Here is a 21,315-nt window from a genome sequence, read left to right on the forward strand (position 1 = left end):
AAATATATAAACAGAAACAAAGCCTACTTGGAGTTACGTTAGAGATTCATAGATGCTAGACCAGACTGAGTCCTTACTATGCATCCTGAGGGCAGGGTTTTGTTTGTTTTGTTTTCTGCTGCCATCAGGGTGTAAAAGCAGAGCCTGGCACTCAGGACTTAATGCTCAATATGCAACCTTCAGTAAGTACTTGTGGAGTGCTAAAGGACTTTCACTTAGAAAATTACACTTTACTAATTTGTCGTTTGTTTTTAAAAAAGAATATGTAGAAATTCTGCGCATTTTGAATGCATTCACTGGCATTCAGTATTTTTATTTTAATATGAATTGTATAATTAAAAGGTATAGGGTATGGAAACCCCTCAGTTTTAGTGTTCCACATAGATGATAAGCAACTGAAGAAAGTGAGCCAGTTTAAAGTAATCTCAGTACAGTACTCTATTTAACATCACAAAGTTCTTTTGTCTTCAGGAAGACTAGAATTTTATTATAGTATGGGAGTGAAGGTACAAGTCCTACTTTAAATATTTGATGCTAGTAGCAGAAGCCTTTAATTAGTCTTTTAATTAAGAAGAGATCCAATGGACATTTCAGCTAGTACTTTAATGTAAATGGGTACATGAAATTGCATCAAGTCAACCTGTGGGCTAATGATTTTGTGAAATAGCTTTATTGAAATCTCATAGTCACCTTTTAGTGACTTGCTGGTTCTCACTATAGTCACAGATTCTTATAACCATCTCAGTCCCAATTTTAGAAACAGTTTTCTCACCTTGAAAATAACACATACCCCTTAACCATTACTCCCAAGTATAGGTGTGTATTTCAGAGAACTCATAATCTATTGAAAGTAGAACCATAATGTTGGGAACTCTTGGTAATTGATCTGGGAATATTTTTCTAGTGCTTGCACATTCAAGTCTGGAGTAGAATGTAAACTGCAACACTATAAAGCAGGCAAGAAGCTTGCCAAAGCAGCAGCATTGCTCCACATGCTGTGGCACTGCAGTCTCCATGTGAGATTGGCAGTCCTCTACTGCTCATGATGCCTTAGACCATGCACACTTGCCAAGTACCATTTCAGTTCCGAGAGCTCTTTCCAGCCACAAGCCATTTGTGCTCACTGTATGCATGCACTGTTTCTGCACAGGATGGAATCTTCAAGATGAGCCTTTCTCCAGATGGGAGCCTCCTTGCAGCAGTTCACTTCTCAGGGAAGCTGAGCATCTGGGCCGTTCCATCTCTGAAGCAACAAGGGGTCTGGAGTCAAGATGAGCAGGTATGACTGCCATTTGGGTCACTCTTGAGGTGGTGGTCTGACAATAATAATTCCATTTTGTTGATGTTTCTCTGAACTCCACAGCTATTATTTATCCTCATCTTCTGAAACCCATCCTAGTCTTAAGTCAAATTATAGTAACAACTGGGAAGGACGAATCACGGACAGTATGGGTCAATTTTAACTTGTACTGTGGTACACACTACATACCAACTAGGTTCTAGTGAACTCTTTGTTCTTTAATGCTAAAAAGAAAAGTAGGGTGCCAGAGTTCAGCTGTCCACTCTGCCTGTATCCAAGCTTGCCCATTTTTAGGCAGAATTCTGTCTGTGGCAGAAATGAGCGCATTTTGTCCAGCAGCTGGTTTGCCACATTTGAAGCCATCTCCATAAGGAAGTTCTTTGATGCTCATCATCTTCTTCGAGGTAGGCTGGGTGTTGTTAGGAGTTAGAGTTAGCCTGTCTAGTTGTCAAAGAATCTTTAAAATAATAAAAATATCTTTAAATGCCATATTCTGTAGGTTTCTGAGGTTTTTGAAGACCTTATCTAACTATTTTACCTTATCTATCTCTAGAATCATATTTATCTGTTAAACCTAGGATGTATATTCTTGTGATAGAAATAGAATAGTAATTGACATAACCATGATTTGGTCAACTAACAATTAGCTTGTATTCCTGATTGTTTCATGCTTCTTCTTGCTGTAGGTAGTTTATTGTATGTATGTGTAATAATATAAATGTATATGTAAAAAAGGAAAAAAAGACTGAAGATTGTAACATTTCACCAAAAAACCAAACCAAACCAAACCAAACCAAAGCAAAACAAAACCTACCAAAACCCAAAACAAAACAAAAACAAGATTTTAATAAGTATTTGGATATGAGTGCTAAATGGGATTGCTTTTCCTTCTAGAATCTGGCAGGTATTTATTTTCTTTTATGTGTATGAACATTTATTTATTTACTTAATGCTTGTATGGATATGCACTGTGTGCTTGCTTGGTGCCTGTAGAGGGTTGACAAGGGCGTTTGGATTTTCTGGATCTGGAAAGTAAGGGCAGTTTGTACCATGTGGGTGTTGGAAACTAAACCCAGGTCCTCTGCAAGAGTAACAAGTGATCTTATTTATTTATTTATTTATTTATTTATTTATTTATTTATTTATTTATTTATTTTACAGCCTGATTGCAGCACTCCTTGTCACAATCCCACCCTCACATCCCCTCCCTCAATACCCGCCCCCCCTTCTCAGAGAAGGGGAGACCCTCCATGGGTACCAATCCACCCTGCGACATCAAGTTGCAGCATCCTCTCCCACTAAGGCCAGACAGGGCAGCCCAGCTAAGGGAAAGGGATACAAAGTCAGGCAACAGAGTCAGAGACAGACCCTGCTCTAATTGTCAGGTGACCCACATGAAAATCAAGCTGCACATCTGCTACATAATGTTTAGAGGCCCTAGGTCCAGTCCATGCACGCTCTTTGGTTGGTGGTTCAGTCTCTGTGTCCTTATGGGCCCAGGTTAGTTTAATCTGTAGGTCTTCTCTTGGTTCCTTTAATCCTTCTGGCTCCTTTGATCCTCTCCCCCACTCTTCCACAAGACTTCCAAAGTTCCACCTATTGTTTGGCTGTAGGTCTCTGTATATGTTTCCATCTGCTGCTGGGTGGAGCCTCTCAGAGGACAGTTATGCTAGGCTCCTGTCTGCAAGCATAGCAGAGTATCATTAATAGTGTCAGGGGTTGGCTCTCTCCTATGGGATGGGTCCCAAGTTGGGTCAGTCATTGGTTGGCCATTCCCTTGATCTCTGCTCCATCTTTATGGATGATCTTAACTGCTGAGCCATTTCTCCAGCCCCTAATGATTTTTGTTTTTGTGATAGAGTTTTCCTGTGTAGTCTTGGCGGGCCTGGTGCATACTGGGTAGATTGGGCTGGACTTGAGCCTTCAGTGATTGCCTTACCTGTTTCTTAGATTCTGAGAATATAAAGGCATAAGCCATGCTGTTTTTCAGAAGTTTTCCAAGACGCAGCATTTCTACCTCTCTTACTGCCCATCCCTTCAATTTAATGTAGAGTCCACATATTCTTGAGCCGAAAACCTGGAGACACATAACAGGGCATATTCTTTCGGTCTGTTTTGAAACCATAGCTAAGAAGAGTAATTGTTCCTTACAGGGTTTCAGTGCTTTAGCTGTGTGTGTTAGACACAGCTCCTCCCCTAGGCTGCTGCGACCTGACTGGTGGTAGGATTATAGTTTAATCTGATTGACACACATAGCCTGTGGGTTCTGTTTCCTGAGGCGCAGTACCAAGTTTCTACTTTGCAGTATTCAGCTAGTCCCCAGATGCAGTGTATTTTCCCTGACTGTCTATATGTGGTAGTAAAGTGTTGAGCTTCCTTTATTTGGGAGGCTCATGATCTCTCCATATTTGGGAAATATGTTTTAAATGGTGAGATTTTGAACAATGAAGGTACCTCAGCTTTCTGTTTCCTTAAATTATATTCTTTCACTAATAGAAATATTGACCAGCTTTTGAAGTACCTTTAATATTCCATCTAGAATCTCAAACACACAGTGCATGCTCTATTAATGATAAAATTGATTAGTGTGCTTTGAAATTTGCTGAGACTCTGAAGGGCCTCCTTTGCCTCTTATACTCCTTATGGTGTGTGCACATTGTTAGTGTGAGTAAAAGCTGTTAAGATTAATTACTCTTTAATATTACTTGTTAATTAGTTTTTTTAAATTGAAAGTAATTTTTTTCATACAATATATTCTGATTATAGTTTCCCTCCTCCAACTCCCTCCAGATCTTCCATAAATTTTAATAGTGGGTTTATTAAAACCTAAAATTTTCATAAAAACTGTGAAATCTGGGAATGAGTAAGTGTATCTATTTTTGTAACTTTAAATATGTAGTTAAAAGGTAGTTGGGCAGGAAGGACGAGTTTTCCAAAATGGAAGATGTATACAGAAGAGGTGAGTTGATGCCAGCAGTTAGTGCCCAGCAAGTGAGTCTTTAGACCACAGATGCCCTGAGAGAGGGAGTGTGAGGGAGTGGGTAGCTGATGTCATGCCCTGACTGTAAGAGGCTCACTCCTATGGCTTTGACTCAATGCTCCCAAACAGTCCTTAGGTTGAGCATGAGTCTCCATTATGTGAGTCAGAGGTCTCCTTACTCTCATGCATGTTGCGTCTATTAGTTAGAGCTTACAAATGTATGTGCCTACTTCTTCTCATGTGTGTTGTATCTATTAATAACAGTTTGTATATATTTAGTTACATGTCTGTTTCTTCTCATGTGTGCTGTGTCTATCATTAACACTATGCACATGCTTAGTTATATGCTTGTTTCTTCTCATGTGCAATGCACATGTTTAGATACATGCTTGTTTATTCTCATGTGTGTTGTGTCTGTTATTAACAGTATGCATGTGTTTAGTTACATGCTTACTTCTTCTCATGTGTGTTGTGTCTATCTTTAACAGTTTGTATGTATTTAGATACATGCCTGTTTCTTCTAATGTGTGTTGTATTTATTATTAATAGTTTTCATGTTTTTAGGTACATGCCTGTTTTTTCTCATGTGTGTCATATCTATGAACTGTTTGCACATTTAATTATATACCACTTTCTTTTGCTTTGGTTGGAATGGTTCCCTTTGAATATCTAAGTAAACCAGAAGTAATAAGGTCTTGTGTTTATGTAACTGAAAACTAAGATCTGTTTGTTATTGTAGTGGGCACGGTGCAGGTTGTAGTGTCTTTTGCTGAGGGAACAGGACTTAGCCGTAGTTACTGAGCCAAATCCTGCACCAGTTGCCATCCCCTTGATGCTTAGTGACACTAACTCCATCCTCCCTTTGAAATCTAGTGCTCAGCCTGCGGAGTCAAGTCATTAAAGACATCCAGCTCACCCCGAGACTACCTTTTGCTTTAGCTTCAAAATAAATTTTGATTCAAAATTGGAAACAATGAAATAATTTATTTATTTTCCTTAAAATCCTGCTGTTGAAAATGCAAAGCACTTTGCTTTCCTGTCATCTTGTTGAATCTGATCAAGCTAAGCTTTTGCTCTTTGGACTCTTGTCTACCTGCTTTTTGTCTAACTCTTTCTACTGGGTGCTCTAGAGTGTCCTCCCACCATAGACGCTCCCATGAGCTTCAGCCCTTCAGACACTCTGGATTCTCAGTGTATTTGTCTGTGACCTCTAGAGTTTCAGGACTTGAAAAGCCCAGGCACAGTGCTTCGTAGCATTTATAGAATTTACTTAGCGTTACTTGATGAGCACTTACTTTGTTCTAGTTTACCCACCAAATGAGCAGTAGTGATGAAATTTGGTTCATCATCATAGGAGACTATGATGTCTCCTTAGTTATGCAGGAAAGCAAACACTTAAGAAAACGGTGGAAGAAAGGCTCATTTATGAGGCTACTGAATACCAGCACAGCCAGCATACTTCTTTGTTCACAATATTTGTGGTTCTTACTTTAGGAACAGTCTGTTATTTGAAAGATCAGACAGGTCACCAAGTCACGCCAAATCACGCTTCCTGGTTATGCTTTTTTATATCAGTTTATTATTTGATAATCTCTAAAAGGTCGGAGACAAATGCTGTTACCTTGTGGATTGACACTGGTTTTATCACTGCCCCTCAGCTGTGCTTCACTCCAGTTTCTAGCCCCTGTACACTAGGTGGCAGAAGGAATGCTTAGCTTTGTTACAGAAACCCAGAGGACTTGTTACATTGCTCAGAGCAAGGTGAAGGTGGTAACTTTTCTATCAAGTTTGAACAACTGACTTTGTCAGAATCTTTTGTCCTTGGAAGTGGTCACACTATTTTGTATATTTTATACTGGGACTTTAGCATGTGCAGTACTAACACCTGGTGCACTCTAGTGAATGCCACAAATGTTTAGCTTTAACTGTTCCATAAAATGGAATAGTTTGTTCCTATAACCATGGTAAGCTCATCATAGAACTGTGATGAATATCTGCTGAGCTCTGCAGTAAGAAATGTGGTAGGTGTCAGTCTGTACCCTTAAGATATTCATTGTCTTTCCAAGAAAATTATAGAGAAAAAAATTAAAGTAATATTTTAATATCAAAAGGAAAAGCTCCAAGATAGAGAGGCTTGTATTCTTGATGTTGGGGGGGGGGGGAGAATTATTGGAAATAAATTTGCACATTGATGCTTGGCTTTTTACAGAGCAGTTTGGCTTATAACAACTCTACTTAGTAAAAACTGTTTTATTTCCATTTTAATATATGTAAAATAGTATAAAAATAAATTAACACGAAGTTACTATGCTGGAATCAAGATTCCACCCTTTTCTCAGAATATTGATTAGCAGTGTTTACATTAAGAAGTATTGACAGGTGTTTGAGCAAATGAGGAGCTAGCATCTGAGACTAATGCACTCCAGGAAGAGATAGCACCTTGCAGCCTGTCTGGATGGCACATGCTAATGTGCAGTTCATTATGCAGACTCATAAAAATGGGCAAATTCAGCAGCCACCATGGAGGGCCATAATACTGTCATTGACCAGATGTATGAGCATGTGTCTATAAAATCACTGGACTTCCTTTAAAGAGGAAACCCAAGTTCTGAGGAGCACTTGAACAGCTGTATTTTTTGCATTCTCTAGCAGTCATCAAGTGAGCCTGGTCCAGGAGTCAGGGCAGAGCTTTGTCTCCTCTGTGGCTACGCTAGGGCATGGAATGGACAAACCAGTGAATGATTTTATGATCAGTTATATGGCAGCATGTAAGAGAGCCAGCATATAATTGTTGTCTGAGAACACACAATGTTCCTTCTGCTTAGCATCCTTTACAGTTCTTTACCCAAACTGTGGATTCAGCTCATCGGGGCCTTGCTTCCTGCAATTTACTGCTTTATTAGTTTTCATAATGTACTTGGTGTGATTTAGTGTTTTCTCAGTGAAGACTAATGATTAGAGAGTTATGGGAGTGCCTATTCTGACTTACTTTGTATCCAGTTTTGAGCTGATTAAATAGTTTTGCTTTCAGTGTCAGTGTGAAAATCCATCTGGCTGGAAATCTTGTGTTAAATTTGTTCATGTCTAGAAGAGAGTAAAACTGTTTCAGTAATTTCTTTTTAAACATTTCCCATATGTTATGTTTATATCTTTACATCTTGTTTTTGGTCTTAAGTTTTCTTTGAAGTTTTATTACTTTGTGACTTGTACTTCTGTGTAGATATAGAAAATGAAATAGAGGCTTATCTTTTCCATTTTAATTTTATTTCTCTTTGATGCAGAGTAGGTGTTAGAGTAACTTTGTTAAATGGTCAATCAATGAAGGACAAGTGGGAAGATGGTAGCTTGTGTGACTAGTCTTGGTAGGCCACAGCTGTGTTCACAGTTCATTAAACTGTGGGCTTTTGGAGAATCAGCTCTGGGTATACCTCTTTTGCAGTTCTACCATGGGCTTTGCATATTAAATGCTAATAAATATTTTTACAGTGAATACACATTTGAAATATTGCTTCTGTTCTGTGGTAGGCTGAGGCTGATTCTAGTTGTTAAAAAACTCAGGAAATAAAATCCTTAAGTCTAAAACAATTCATTTTAGTTTAGTTTATTATGGCAGTTAACCCTATCTATAAACAACACATGGCTATGTTCTCAGAAGAACATCTGTTAGGGCCACTGCTGTAGTGTAAAGTGCTGTGTATTTGCCTTTTGCAGACACAAGGTGTAGAGAGTATATTCAGGTAGAAAAGTGTGTTTCTTCACCTCACTGGTGCGTTTATGTAAGGTTTACAAAGATACTTGTATACCAAAAGATACGTCCATAAGAGAAAAGCACAGCACATTTTGTTACTCAATGACTGTCTTACAAGGGAGAAAAATAACATTCTCTATTTGGAAAGAAAAAAAAATTATTGCTTTTCGGTTCTCAAATGGGCTCTGTAGGCAGATTCAGGAAAGCTTTTGTTTGTTTGTTTGGATTCTCTCTGTCTCTGGTTTTGTTTGTAGTTCCAGGATCTCATCCTCAGGCCTCTGATCAAGTCAGTCTTTGCTGCCCAACATTGGGTGCCAGACACTGTGGGAGTGGAATAAGGCTGACAGCTGTGCAGAAGTGTCATTGCACAAAGAGGTTGTAATATACAAGTAGCAAGTTCTCTCTGTTATCCTTTGTGACCTTTCTGTAGTCACCCTCCAAAACAGCTGTGTGTGGCTAGACTCAATGGAAAGAGAGTCTGTATGGGTGAAGAGCCTTGGAGGTCATACGGCTTGCTTTGGAGTAGGAGTTCTAATTCCTACAATATCCTTGTGGGAGTGAAATTCTGGTTCCTGTGACTCATTTTCTGGAAGAATGAGTGGCAGGGGATGGGAGGGCAAGAGAAGGTCAGAGACACATTGTTTTAGTTTTCCATCAGTTCAAAGTCACGAACCTAAGGTGATATGTTCTGAGTTCCAGCAGAAAGCAAAGGGAGAGACAGTGAGGCATCTCCTTAGACTGTGTCCATGTGGTTCTGAGAGCAAATGGCCTGGGGTGTGCTTCCTTGTGGGTCATGAACATCTAGGTACTGCCCTCAGTGTAGCTGTCTGCATTGTTTACAAGGGACTTGGAGTATATTCAGGCCAGTGTCAACTCACGGCAATGTAGCCACTAGCTCCTAGTGTATGGGCGTGGTATAGAATAGCCAGTGTGGCACGCTTTCATATCTATCAGTTGTCTTCTTTCTAGCTTCTCTTTCCTGTGTATGTTGCATCATAGTTCTTGTCTGGGAGCATGAAGTCCAGTGACATTTACTTCTCCAAGTTGCTGTGCTGACATCAAGGGAAAGTGCCATTTCTCATTTTTTTTTTTTTTAATTGTAAAAGTTTTGTGGATCTTGGTGAGTTTCTCATGGTTTTCTTAATAAGTTTGCCTCATAAAATTAAGTATATAACTTTGTATTTAGCCAGGCTATGATGAACTTAATCCTGATTGGAGGTTGTCTCCTGAGAAGAGAAAGAAAATAAAAGGTGAGTGGCGTGTAAGAAGTATGATTATTACAGCATTACAAGATTCCTCTTATTATTTAAGTATTCTTTAGCTATAACAAGCCTCTGGAATTTCTTATTTCACCTTTGAAGAACCACAGAATTGTAAAGCAACAGATCAAGTGTTTTGTTCTGTTTTCTCCCCTCATTTTGTTTCTTTATTTTTCTTTTTGATTTTTGTTTGTTTGTTGGTACATTATAGGTATTTTCCTTTATAATTTTTATACATTTCTATATTTGAAATAGTATGTTGTTTAAAATAAGCAGATATCTGTAAATGGAGAAAAATCAAGATTTACTCTTAAGTGAAAGTAGTTGTTTAAATAATAGATTAAAACAAAATAAAAAAATGAGAGCTCCTTTCATTCTTTGCTGTATATATATGATCTTCTTCATGTGTTGTTGAATTTTTACTAAGAACTTCAGATAACATTTTCTCTTTTGGTCCTTCCTATGGCTTGTTACCAGGCTAATTCTGGCATGATGTGATACATTTGCTGCTGCCTTTTTCTTTCTACATCATGGAATATTTGGAGGAATGCTACCCTCTCCTTCTTAAAGATGTGGTGGAATTTAGCAGTGAATTGCTCCTGTTTTGCTGGTGCTTTTGCTGTGAGCCTCTCATCACGGCCTTGGTCTAAAGATGAGCCTTTCATCACAACCTCAGGAGACGCTTTTGCCCTCTTGATGCAATGTTAGTCGGTCATATGAGTTTAGGAATTCATCCATTTCTCCTCAATTTTCCATCTTTGTGAAGTACAAGTTTTCAACATACTCTGTCATAATTTTTTGGATATAGGTGGTGCCTGTGGTGGCCTATTAGTTCTAGTGTTATTGTTTGGGTCTTCTTGTTCCTTCTTTTGGTTAGTTTGGCTAAGGGTTTATCATTTTCACCTTTCCAAAGAACTAACTCTTGTTTCTTTGCTTCCTTGTATTGTACTTTTAGTCTGTACTTCATTCATTCCTGCATCCTTGTTAACTCTTAGTCTGCTGATTTTGCATTTGGCTTCTTTTCTTCCCAAGACTTTGATATGCTGCACTGTTTATTGGAGATCACCCTGAGTTTTAAGTACAAAAGCTCATAGTTACAAGCTTTTCTTTTAATAAACCCCACTTTTGTTGGATCCCAAAGAGTCTGATAAGTTGTGCTTTCATTTTTTATGGGATTCTAGGAATCAATTTTTTTTTTCTGATTTCTTTATTGGTGTAACCATCCTTCAAGACTGTTCAGTCTTTGTGGGTTTTGTAGGTTCTGTGGTTTCTCTTGGTATTGAATTCTACCTTTGCACCACTATGTTCTAATACAATCAAGAGATGGTCTTTTTTTTTTTTTTTTTTTGTAAGATTTGCTTTATGGCCTAAAATGTAATCTGTTTCTGAGAGAGTTCCCTGGGCTGCTGAGAAGAATGCATATTCCAAAGCTGTTAGATGGACTACTCTTAGGTGTCGGCCATGTCTACTTGAGATGGTACAGTTGGACTCTGAAGTTTATATCTCTGAAGTTTTTGAAGGGGTGTGTCTGGATGATCTGACTATTGATAAGAGAGAGGTATAAAGTGGCACACAATTGAATTTGGACCTGTCTCATCTGTTTATTGTCTAATAGTTTTATTCGTAAAATTGCATTTACTAATGTTCAGTTCATGTACTTATAATTGTTATATATTCTGCATAAATTGTTTCCTTTATTGATATGTAGAAGAAGCCTCTTAAAAATCTTCTTGACTACTTTTGGCTTGAAATCCTGTTTATCAGATATGGGTAAATTTACTCCTTCTTGTTTTAGTTTATATTAACTTTCAATCTTTCACTTTCAGTCTGTGGTTGTGCCAATGAGATATGTTTTGCAGACAACCAAATGATGTGTTTTGGCTTTTTAGTCCAGTTAGCTATTAAGTTTTAATTGGAAAATTAAGACCATTTATCTTTAGGGTTGCTATTAATAGGGTGTGCTGATTGCATCATTTTATTGGTTGTTTACCTGGTTGGTTCAATTATTGTTAGCTTTTTCTTTCTCCCTTGTTCATTTCAGGGGTTTAATGAGTTGGACATGATTGATTCTTCCTCTTTCTCTCATGAAATTTATTCTTTGCTGTGCTCTTAGAATTAAGACTGCCTATATTTGTAGGTGTCTGTTAAGTACCTTCTGTAATGCTGGCTTGGTAGTTAGGGATTTTTTTTTTTTTCCAATTGACACTTACCCTTGAAATGCCTTCATTTCTGTGCTGTGTTTTAAAAGATAACTTTATTGGATGCAGTAGTCACGGTTGGTAGTTATTTACTTCCAGGGCTTCACATGTCCTATTGTTCCATTCTTTCTGTTTTCTTCTGCTGAGAAGTTGGACATGGATTTTGTGCTTTGGCTTTAAGCATAGAGTTTTCCCTCTTGGAACTTTTTTTGTTTGTTTGTTTCTTTGTTTTTTTGAGACAGGTTTCTCTGTGTAGCCTTGGCTGTCCTGGACTTGCTTTGTTCACCAGGCTGATCTCAAACTCACAGGAATCTGCCTGCCTCTACCTACCTGAGTACTGGGTTTAAAGTTGTGTGCCACCACGCCTGGTTCTCTTGGAACTTTTAACTGTTTTTAGCTTTAGCATCTTGAGTACAGTGTGTCATGGAGCAGGTTGGATCTTGATTCATGTTAATTTCTGGTTCTGACGGCTTCTGTGCTTGTATTCATTTCTTTTCCTGTATTTGGCATGCTTTCTGCTATTCTATGATTGACTAGATTTTTCTGCCTTTACTTGGTTATCTTAGCTCTGTAACATGGATGTTTGTGTCTTGTTGCTTCAGTATTTTCCAGAGATCTTGGATGTTGTCATCCTGATTCTTTTCTTTTTTATTGATCTCTGAATATAGTATTTCTTTCTTCCAGCTGCTGGGGACATAAGCCCCAGATGCCTGCATGTATCAAAAAACTCCCAATTTAAACAAATTGCTAAAGGTTTCTATCCAAAGAAATATGTCAGGGGCTTTAAAAAAATATTATTATAATGAGTTGTTTTTAGTCTGACTAATTAGTTTACATAGCTTTTTAAAAATGAGTTTAAGTATGCTTCCAACCCTATGATTTACTGTGATGGTCATCATTATTAAGCCATATCATATCCACTGTGGAATAACTACTGTTTAAAAAAAGCGCAATGAAATCACAACGGAATATCATGACATTTCCTTTTAAATCCCTCAGTTTGGTGAACCATAATTCATTTTAGTATCAAAATTTTTTATTAGTCTTGGATTTTTTTTTGTTAGTTAAATGCTTAGAAGCATATCAGCCCTGGAAAGCTCTTATTTTTAAAATGTCACACATTTTTAATTGCTAAACATCTCTGTCAGAAAAATATAGGAGTACACTTTCTAAGATCCAGTATAACATTGTATTTGTGGGATTTATGTACATCTACTTTTCAACTTACTGTGCTGGAAATGGTTACATACCTCTTTCTTGAGTATATAATTATGTTTTCCTTTTTACCTTTTCAGTGTTTATTTTTTATTTTGTGTATATTTTGTTTTGCCTGCATATATGTCTGTGCAAGGGTGTCAGATCCCTGGAATTGGAGTTACCGACAGTTGTGAACTGCCATGAGGGTGCTGGGAATTGTACCTGGGTTCTCTGGAAGAGCAGCCAGTACTCTTACCTGCTGAGCCATCTCTTCAGCCCTATAATTGTGTTTTTGATAAGTTCTCCCCCCTCTGTTTGGGTTCCAACTCAGGGTTTTACAAATGTTAAGCAAGAGCTTCAGTGCTGAGCTACATTTATCAGCTGGGTATTATATTTTTGAGGAAAAGAACCTTAATTTGCTTACTTTTATACCTTCATAGCTTTGGCTGATTGCTACTACTTGGGCAGACTTTAAATGAATTATTGTACCTTTTCTATTTTACCTGAGTTAAAATTGGGTGATGGTTTCAGTTTTATTTTTTTCCTATTTTACAGCATCTTTGAGGCCCCCTAAATATGAAATAGCTTGGATTATAAAATATTGGGTAAATATTTTGCATTTAAGTCACTTATGCATATGTATTTGCATTTTTCCCATTAGATAAAGAGTCCTTTTATCCATTGATTGATATCAATTGGTGGGCAGATGGAGCTGTGACCTTGGCTAGGTGCTCTGGTGCATTAACTGTTTCATCAGCAAAAACTTTGAAAAATTTACTGGGAAAATCCTGTGAATGGTTTGAGCCTTCCCCGCAAGTCACTGCTACCCATGATGGGGGATTCTTAAGTTTGGAGGTGAGGTTTTTTCCTTTGAGAGTAAATGTGCATTGTTCTAAACATTTGTCCATTTGACTTTTTGTTTATGTATGTGATGCAGTTCTGTGTTTAAACGTAAGTCTGTTGTTGAAATAAAATATTGAATATAATGTGGAAAATCCCATCACACATGAGTTAAATGTATTATATTGCTAAGAGAATAAAAGTATTTATAGCTATTTTGTTTCCTTTAAAACATTGCTGAGCATGATAGTTTTTTTTTCTAGATGAGTCATTTGAAAATGTAAAATGCTGTCATTACTTCCTGTTAAGGAACTACTTAATGTTTATATTATTATTTACTGAAAGTATGGCAACCTAAATTTATTTTTCTTCTTTCAGAAAGATCTTTTATCACAAGTAGAGTTGAAAGTAGTGGCGGTTTCTTTATAGCTGTGTTTGGTCATGTAGTGTTCTTATTTAATTCTTTCAAGAGTATGGTCCTCAGTAGCTTTGTTTCTGCAGGGTATAGTGGCAAGTATTCTTTAGTTTAAAGTTTATCATCCAGTCATGATCTTCCATACAGCACTCCAAGCCAGTTCTGTTAAGTCTGAATGAAAGTTATCTTCAGCAGCCAGGCTTTCAGGCTTGGCATCTGTGCGCTGGTGGACGAAAAGGGGCAGCGGAAGGCATATTTCTGGCAAATGACACAAATGTCTTTCTGTCATTTTCTAAATTGTCTTCTTGCTTTTTTACAGCAAGCACAGACTATTGATATTTAGATAAATTCACATTCCCATCTTTTTTATTTCTGTAAAATAATTGCATAATTACATTTGTGACCTATTAGTACAGTGGGCTTCAGTTTTAAAGATTTGGAAGCCACATGAATATATATATCTACTTACTTTGTTTCCTTTGGATCCATTGTGAATGACATGTAATGAATCAAACCAAATATAATTAAAATAAATTTTTTACTAGCTCTTAAAAAATCTGTCTTTAGTTTCTTATCATTAATTTTACATCTCCCTTTTCAATTTAGTGTGAAATTAAACTTGCCCCCAAACGATCTCGGGTGGAGATGAGGGCTGCAGAAGAAGACGAAGGGGAAGAGGACTCTGACTCTGATCACGAAGCGTCTGCCAAGGCTCGCTATTTTGGTTACATCAAGCAAGGCCTTTACTTAGTGACAGAGATGGAGAGGTTTGCACCTCCACGGAAGCGGCCAAAAACTATCACTAAGAACTACCGCCTTGTGAGTCTTCGCTCCACAACTCCAGAGGAGCTTTATCAGAGGAAGGTGAGAGGTCCTGCTGCTTCCAGCTTTTGTTTATTGTGGAAGTGCTACTATTCCAATGACAAAAGAAATTGAAATAGGGCATATTGGCTCCCCTTGACATGTTAGAAATATCAGTTATTTAAGCTTTTAGAATAATGCCCTATTTCTAACTGAGTAATCAAGTTCAATGCAGTGGATTAGAACTTGGGCTGGGGGATCGCCCAGAGGTTAAAGTGTTGAGGACCAGAGTTCAGAGCCAGTAACCAGCTGAATGCCTGGTGGTCATGCAATCCGCCTGTCACCCCATTGCCCTGGGGGCAGAGACTGGACTCTCGAAAGTGAGATTGCTAGCTAGAGTAGCCTAATCAGTGAGCCCTGAGTTCAAGTGAGAGGCCTTGCTTCAGTGTCTAAGGTAGAAAGCAATTGAAGGAGACATTTATCCAGCTTTGGCTTCCACATGTGCTGACATGTGCACCTCACACATATACATGCATATATACATAAACGATACCAGAAAAAAATAAAATGATTTACTCTGTTCAGTGATCCACTTTGTGGCCTAATGTGTTTAAATTTTTTTCATTGTCTGCCTTCCTTCCTTCCTTTCCTTCCTTTCTTTCATATATGTGTATATATATGAACACACATACAAAAAGAAATATATTAATCTTTATATACTAATATATAGACATATTAATATATTTAATATTATATATTAAAAATGTTTTTATTTATTGTGTGTGTTCCATGTTGCATGTTTGAAGGCCAGAGGACAACTTGCAGGAGTCAGTTCTTTCCTTCCACTATGTAGGTTCCAGTGATTAAACTCAGGTTGTCATGCTTGGTGTCAAGCACCTTTACCCACTGAACCGTCTCGTTGGTCATAGCCTGAGGTTTTTGCTACCTGCTGTGTGCCTTTCAGCTGCCCCCTCATGTGTACTTAAGTTCAGATCTCTACTAAGAGTACAGATGGTGAGGGAAGCATTTAGCAGCTGGTCTGGAAGCCTGTGTGGCCAACACTGCCTCTTAGAGCTATTTGCTATGCTCTGGCGATGTTCTGAATGAGTGTTGACCTGAGCCAGACTGCAGCTTGCCTCTAGTCTCCGTTTTTGCCTCCTTTTGAATGTATAAGCAGGAACTTTTCATCATATTTGTCAAAGTGCTTAAGGAATTCCTGGTGTACCTGCTTCTCAGAATGTCTGTGAGCTTCTGGTGACACTGCATGTGTATTCATAACTTGTTGCATAGGCCAGGCAAGAGTCTTATTCCTTCCTCTCATCAGAGCAGCCTCATGGGTAATTCATGTCTATTTCTTTGCCAAAGATTGAAAGTGAAGAGTATGAAGAAGCCTTGTCTTTGGCTCACACCTACAGCCTGGATACCGACCTTGTCTATCAGAGGCAGTGGAGGAAGTCAGCTGTCAACATTGCTTCAATTCAGAATTACTTGGTATGTGTAAACACTTGTGGTAACATGGTGAAATTTATATTCATGGCTTATATTCTGTTCATAGAGTATTTCATACTGCTAATTTTTGCGAAGGAAAAGACATGCTTTCTTAGAAAAAGTGTCAGAATCTCTTGCTTCTGTGGTAGAATTTTGATGTTAAAGAAACTAAATATGTATTCTCTACTGATAAACCAGCCATCTCTCTGACTGTTGCCACTCTCTACTGATAAACCAGCCATCTCTCTGACTGTTGCCATTCTCTACTGATAAACCAGCCATCTCTCTGACTGTTGCCATTCTCTACTGATAAACCAGCCATCTCTCTGACTGACTGTTGCCATTGTTGTGCCTCTTCTCACCCACATTGGCCAGGGCCTGCTTTAGAACCACTAGCAGAGTTTCAGTGAGGAGATTTGCATTCCTGCTAATCAGAGATTAATGATAAAGGGGTGAAGAGAACGTGGCATAATACCTTCAGACCAAGAGACTGCATTTAGGAGGCAGGCCTGCCCTCCTGCTGCTGGGACAGGCGGATTATAAAGGAAGGCTTTCTGTAATAATAATTCAAAATAGACCTTTTCCAGTTAGAAGAGAAGACATTGTCAAGAGAGCAAGCAGAATGAGCAAATTAAGACTGTGACGTGGACCATATGTTGACAACCAAATCTATCTCAGTCACTATTGGGTGTCCCCATGTCCCTGTCAGTGCCTGAAGCACTGCCTAGTAAGCTGCCTAGTAAGCATTTCAGAGGTAAATGAGTGCTGTTAAGTCGGACAATGGTGAGTAAAGGTGGCGAACATTGGGAAACGTGAGTGGGTGTGTGCGGTGATTTGGGTTTGGGTGGGTGATAAAAACTTGTAATGACTTGGCTTTGTTTTAGGGTAGTGATGTGCCATGGTGGATTTGTGATAGATGATGTAGTGAAAACCTGGAGTAAGAGGAAAGGAGTGTAAGAAAGCCTGCTAGGGTCAAGAGAACCCTACCGCGTCCCTGCCATTACCCTTTGATGAGTTAGACATACCTTTAGAGTTAGGTGATGGTAGAATGTGTAAAGAAATGTAGGGTGTGAATCGTTAAATAACTAAGATGTGTCCAGGAAGAAGGCAGGTCACAGGATTTGAAGATGGAGGGAGCAACTGAAAGGGAAGAATTGGCCCTCAGTCTTTCCAAAGAACAGCAGACCATGCTTGGTATGATTGAGTTAGCTTCACACCATGTGATACATCTCACAGTCAAAGATACAACCATGATGTGTAGTTCTGTTTGGAAGCTATGTATACTTACTGCCTTGGGAGAAAAAACTTACTTTACCTTTGTGTTTTGTATTTTTTTTATAACACAAACCATAGGTATCTACAAAAGATCTTTCTTAACCTTCTAGAAAAGAGTACTAGAGCTTTGTATTTCCTGTGGCTCATTGGAATTTGAATGAATGCTGCTGGGACTTGTCTCTTAGTATAGAGACCCCAAGTACCTATAGTTCTTTCCCCACCCCTTTGAGCCTTTTTTTTTTTTCTAGCCTGTGTCAACTCCTTTGTGACTCCCAGTGACCCACAAGAGCTTCTCTCTACCAGGGACCCTCAGCCACCATGCCATTGCTGGGCTTTAGACTCAGGATCATGTAGAAGAGGAGGAGGAAAGAGTGGAAGGAGGTGAAGACTAAGGAAATAAGGTCCTTCCAGACACCACAGGACTGATTGACATATGAGCTCACAGACACTGGGACAGCATGCACAAGACCTGCACAGGTCCAAACCAGACAGGATCTTAGCACTGAGCAGGGGAAGTAGAAACCCACCCCCAGCAGGAAGCTCTTTCTAGCTGATACCTGCTGGGAAGGGACATCAGTCTTTTTCCTTGGAATGTCACTGAATATCAACCACACACCATGGCACACGCCCGATGGACAAGAAGAGGTGGCCAACACATGAAGGACTACATGGTATTTTTGGTTTTTTGTTTTGTTTTTCTTTTTGCATAAATTGTTCCATTTTGGGTTTTTTTTTGGTTTTTTTGTTTTTGTCTTTTTGACCCCATGATTCCCTTTTGAGAGTGAAAAAGAGAAAGAACATGAAGTTGGTTCAGCAGGGAGGTGAGGAGCATCTGGGAGGAGTTGGGGATGGGGAAAGAATATGATCAAAGTTTGTTGTATGAAAACTTAGACAAAACTCAAATGCTGTTGGAATCACACGTCCCTTAATCAGCTGCCAATAACAGTAGTATGAATTAGCAGGTTTTAGATAGAAGACAAGGAGCTACCTAGGACCGAGTTCTTTAATGGTGCTAATACTTTCTGTCTAGTTATAATTCTAGAATGTGGCCATCAGGTTTTATAAGGTGGCATCTGTTCTTAAATACCTCTGTTTATTCTTTATGCGTAGAGTAAAATCAAGAAGCGGTCCTGGGTTCTCCATGAGTGTTTGGAGAGAGTTCCTGAAAATGTGGATGCTGCCAAGGAACTGCTGCAGTATGGCTTGAAAGGCACAGACCTGGAGGCTCTTGTCGCCATAGGGAAGGGCGCAGACGATGGCAGGTAGGGTTTGGAGGTTTGCACTTACTGCAAAGGTGACTTTGGTAAAGCTGAGGCTGAGGAATTGGGCCAGGCAGACAGTAAGCAATTGTTGAAACTGTTGCAGTCGACCAGTGCTTTCTTCCTTTTCAGCTAAATATACTTGCAGTTGATGGTTTGATGTCGAAGCACACCAGGTTCTTCACACACTTTCTAAATGCTGGGGCTCCACTGCACTAACAGGGCTGGCTTTACTCATTAGTCTGTAGGGTCATTTTCAGTACCTTCATTGTTTACCCGACTTATGAAAGTACCCCAGATGTATAACACTGTCCAAATGCCAGGTAGTAATATAATAATGGTATTAAATTGTTTGACAAGCTGAGCTTACCAGATGTTTGAGACTTTGTTGAGATATAAATGATAAGATAGTTGGTAGTGGTGATGCACACCTGTAATCCCAGCACTCAGGAAGGCAGAGGCAGGTGGATCTCTGTGAGTTTGAGGCCAGACTCCTCTATAAAGCAAGTATAGGATAGCCAGCACTACATAGAAACAAACAAATGATAGTATATATCTGATTAATAACTAATTTAAATGAGATTAACACTTTTTACCATGTTAAGATTATAAATAATGTGATATTCATATCTATGAAATGCAAATCAAAAACACAGCAACTCACTTAAATCCAGTTACAATGGTTATTATATAAAAAAGACAATAAATAGCAAATGTTTGTGAGGACACAGAGAAAGAGAAACTCTTACACAATTTTAGGAAGACTGAAATGTAGGCTCCTCAAAAAATTAAAGGGAGAATTACCATGTGAACTAGGTATTCCATTAATGTATATTATAAGAAGGAAATGAAAACATTTTATTAAAGAGATACATTTTTACCTCTCTTTAAAATAGCTAAGAACTCATTAGCTAAGACAGAATCAACTAGGATGTCCATCAAGAAATAAGCAGATAAAGAAAATGGAACGTATTTACACAGTAGAATAACAGAATCATTTTTGGCCATAAAACCACAAAGTTGGGGGCTGGAGAAATGGCTCACTGGTTAAGAGCACTTGCTGCTATTGTAGAGGACCTGAGTTTGGTTCCCAGCACTCACAGTATGCACTTCACAAACGCTTTTAACTCAGTGGATCCAATTCTCATGTGTGTGTGCATGCACAGACACATAAGGTAAATCAATCTCTAAACAAACAAACAAATGAGTATTTACTGCTCTTGTAAAGGACCTTGGTTTGGATCCCAGACCCATATGGTGCCTTACAACTGTCTGTAATTTCAGTTCTAGTGATCCAACACTGACTTCTGGTCTCCACGGGTACCATATGTGCTTATGGTGCTCATACATGGATGCAGACACTTATATATACACTCAAAATAAAATAAATCTTGAAAAGCAGGGACAGAAGCTTACTATTTGCAGCAATGTAAATGGACGTGAATATCAGTGACAGGGCTTAGTGAAGTAACTGATTCCATATGTGGACTAACCGGTGAGCAGAGCAGTGGGTACCAGAGCACGAGGAAGGAAAAGGAGAGGGAGATGAGAGGTACAAAATCCCAGCCAGGTTTAAGGAATGAATGCTGGCGTTCAGATTGTACTGTATATAATTCTGAAGAAATACAACAAAAGTGCTCATCACAAATACGAAAATGTGTCACATGATGGAAAAGTACACAGTGTAGAAAGGTAATATGAGCTGATGTTCCCTAGGAAGCCACACCTGTGTTGACAGTTGTGCAGACTAACTGCATGGAGCTTTCTGAGATTGTGGAGGGTACAATAGTGCAGTCAAACCCCAACATTATCTTGGTCTATCTTTAGTCCCCATAAAAACCATTTATCACCCACGTCTGTATGTACCTCCTTTTAGTAATGCATTAAATTAATAATTTGCTTCCATAAAAAAAAACAGGATTGTAGACAAGAGTGATGCAAATCACAAAACCTGTTTTACGTTGCGTGAATGTGCTCCTGATGTAACCCTGTTCATTTCCCTACATAGACACTCTTTCTTTGTGAAATGTCTGTGATCACTACTTAGCCTCATTACTTATCTCATGGATGTAGTGAATGAACCATGCTTTTGGCAGAATTTTGAAAAAATATATTTTTTTCTGTTTGGTTGAAATTAACTTAGTAATAAATATTCATGATAGGATGAAGGAACTTTCCATTATGTGAAGAAACAGACAAACAAACAAAAAACCAACTTAATAAAATCAAGTGAATTCTTCTCTCTTTGCAGATTTACGTTACCGGGTGATGTAGACATTGATAGCATCGCCTATGAGGATCTTTCCCCACCAGACAAAGCAGCTGCTAAGGGCCAACGGCAGAAAGAGCTTAAGAAGAGACGCGAACTACTAAAATTAGTGAACTTTTCAAAGTAAGTCATTTACTACTGTCCATTGGGAAATATAATCTCTGGTCATTTCCTTGTGCTCTTTACTAGTGTGAGTAACTTACCTCAGCAACTTGAACAGTTACTTTTTGTTTAGCCTTCATGGTTTTACATATCGTTCTCAGAGCTATAGGCTGAAGCGAACACT

The 21,315-nt window shown here is 38.6% G+C and overlaps 1 protein-coding gene across 1 annotated transcript in view; it reads left to right on the forward strand.

Moving 5' to 3' along the window:
• Nbas (NBAS subunit of NRZ tethering complex) overlaps nucleotides 1–21,315 on the forward strand; it is a 302,722-nt gene that overhangs the window by 49,607 nt on the left and 231,800 nt on the right. Inside the window, exons 12-18 of the mRNA XM_051143481.1 lie at nucleotides 1,151–1,279; nucleotides 9,215–9,278; nucleotides 13,344–13,537; nucleotides 14,544–14,801; nucleotides 16,104–16,229; nucleotides 18,612–18,763; nucleotides 21,012–21,152. Of these exons, the coding sequence (XP_050999438.1) occupies nucleotides 1,151–1,279; nucleotides 9,215–9,278; nucleotides 13,344–13,537; nucleotides 14,544–14,801; nucleotides 16,104–16,229; nucleotides 18,612–18,763; nucleotides 21,012–21,152 (1,064 nt within the window). The remainder of the gene's footprint in view (nucleotides 1–1,150; nucleotides 1,280–9,214; nucleotides 9,279–13,343; nucleotides 13,538–14,543; nucleotides 14,802–16,103; nucleotides 16,230–18,611; nucleotides 18,764–21,011; nucleotides 21,153–21,315) is intronic.

This window comes from Acomys russatus, chromosome 1, assembly GCF_903995435.1.
Source record: "Acomys russatus chromosome 1, mAcoRus1.1, whole genome shotgun sequence".
Classification (NCBI taxonomy): domain Eukaryota; kingdom Metazoa; phylum Chordata; class Mammalia; order Rodentia; family Muridae; genus Acomys; species Acomys russatus.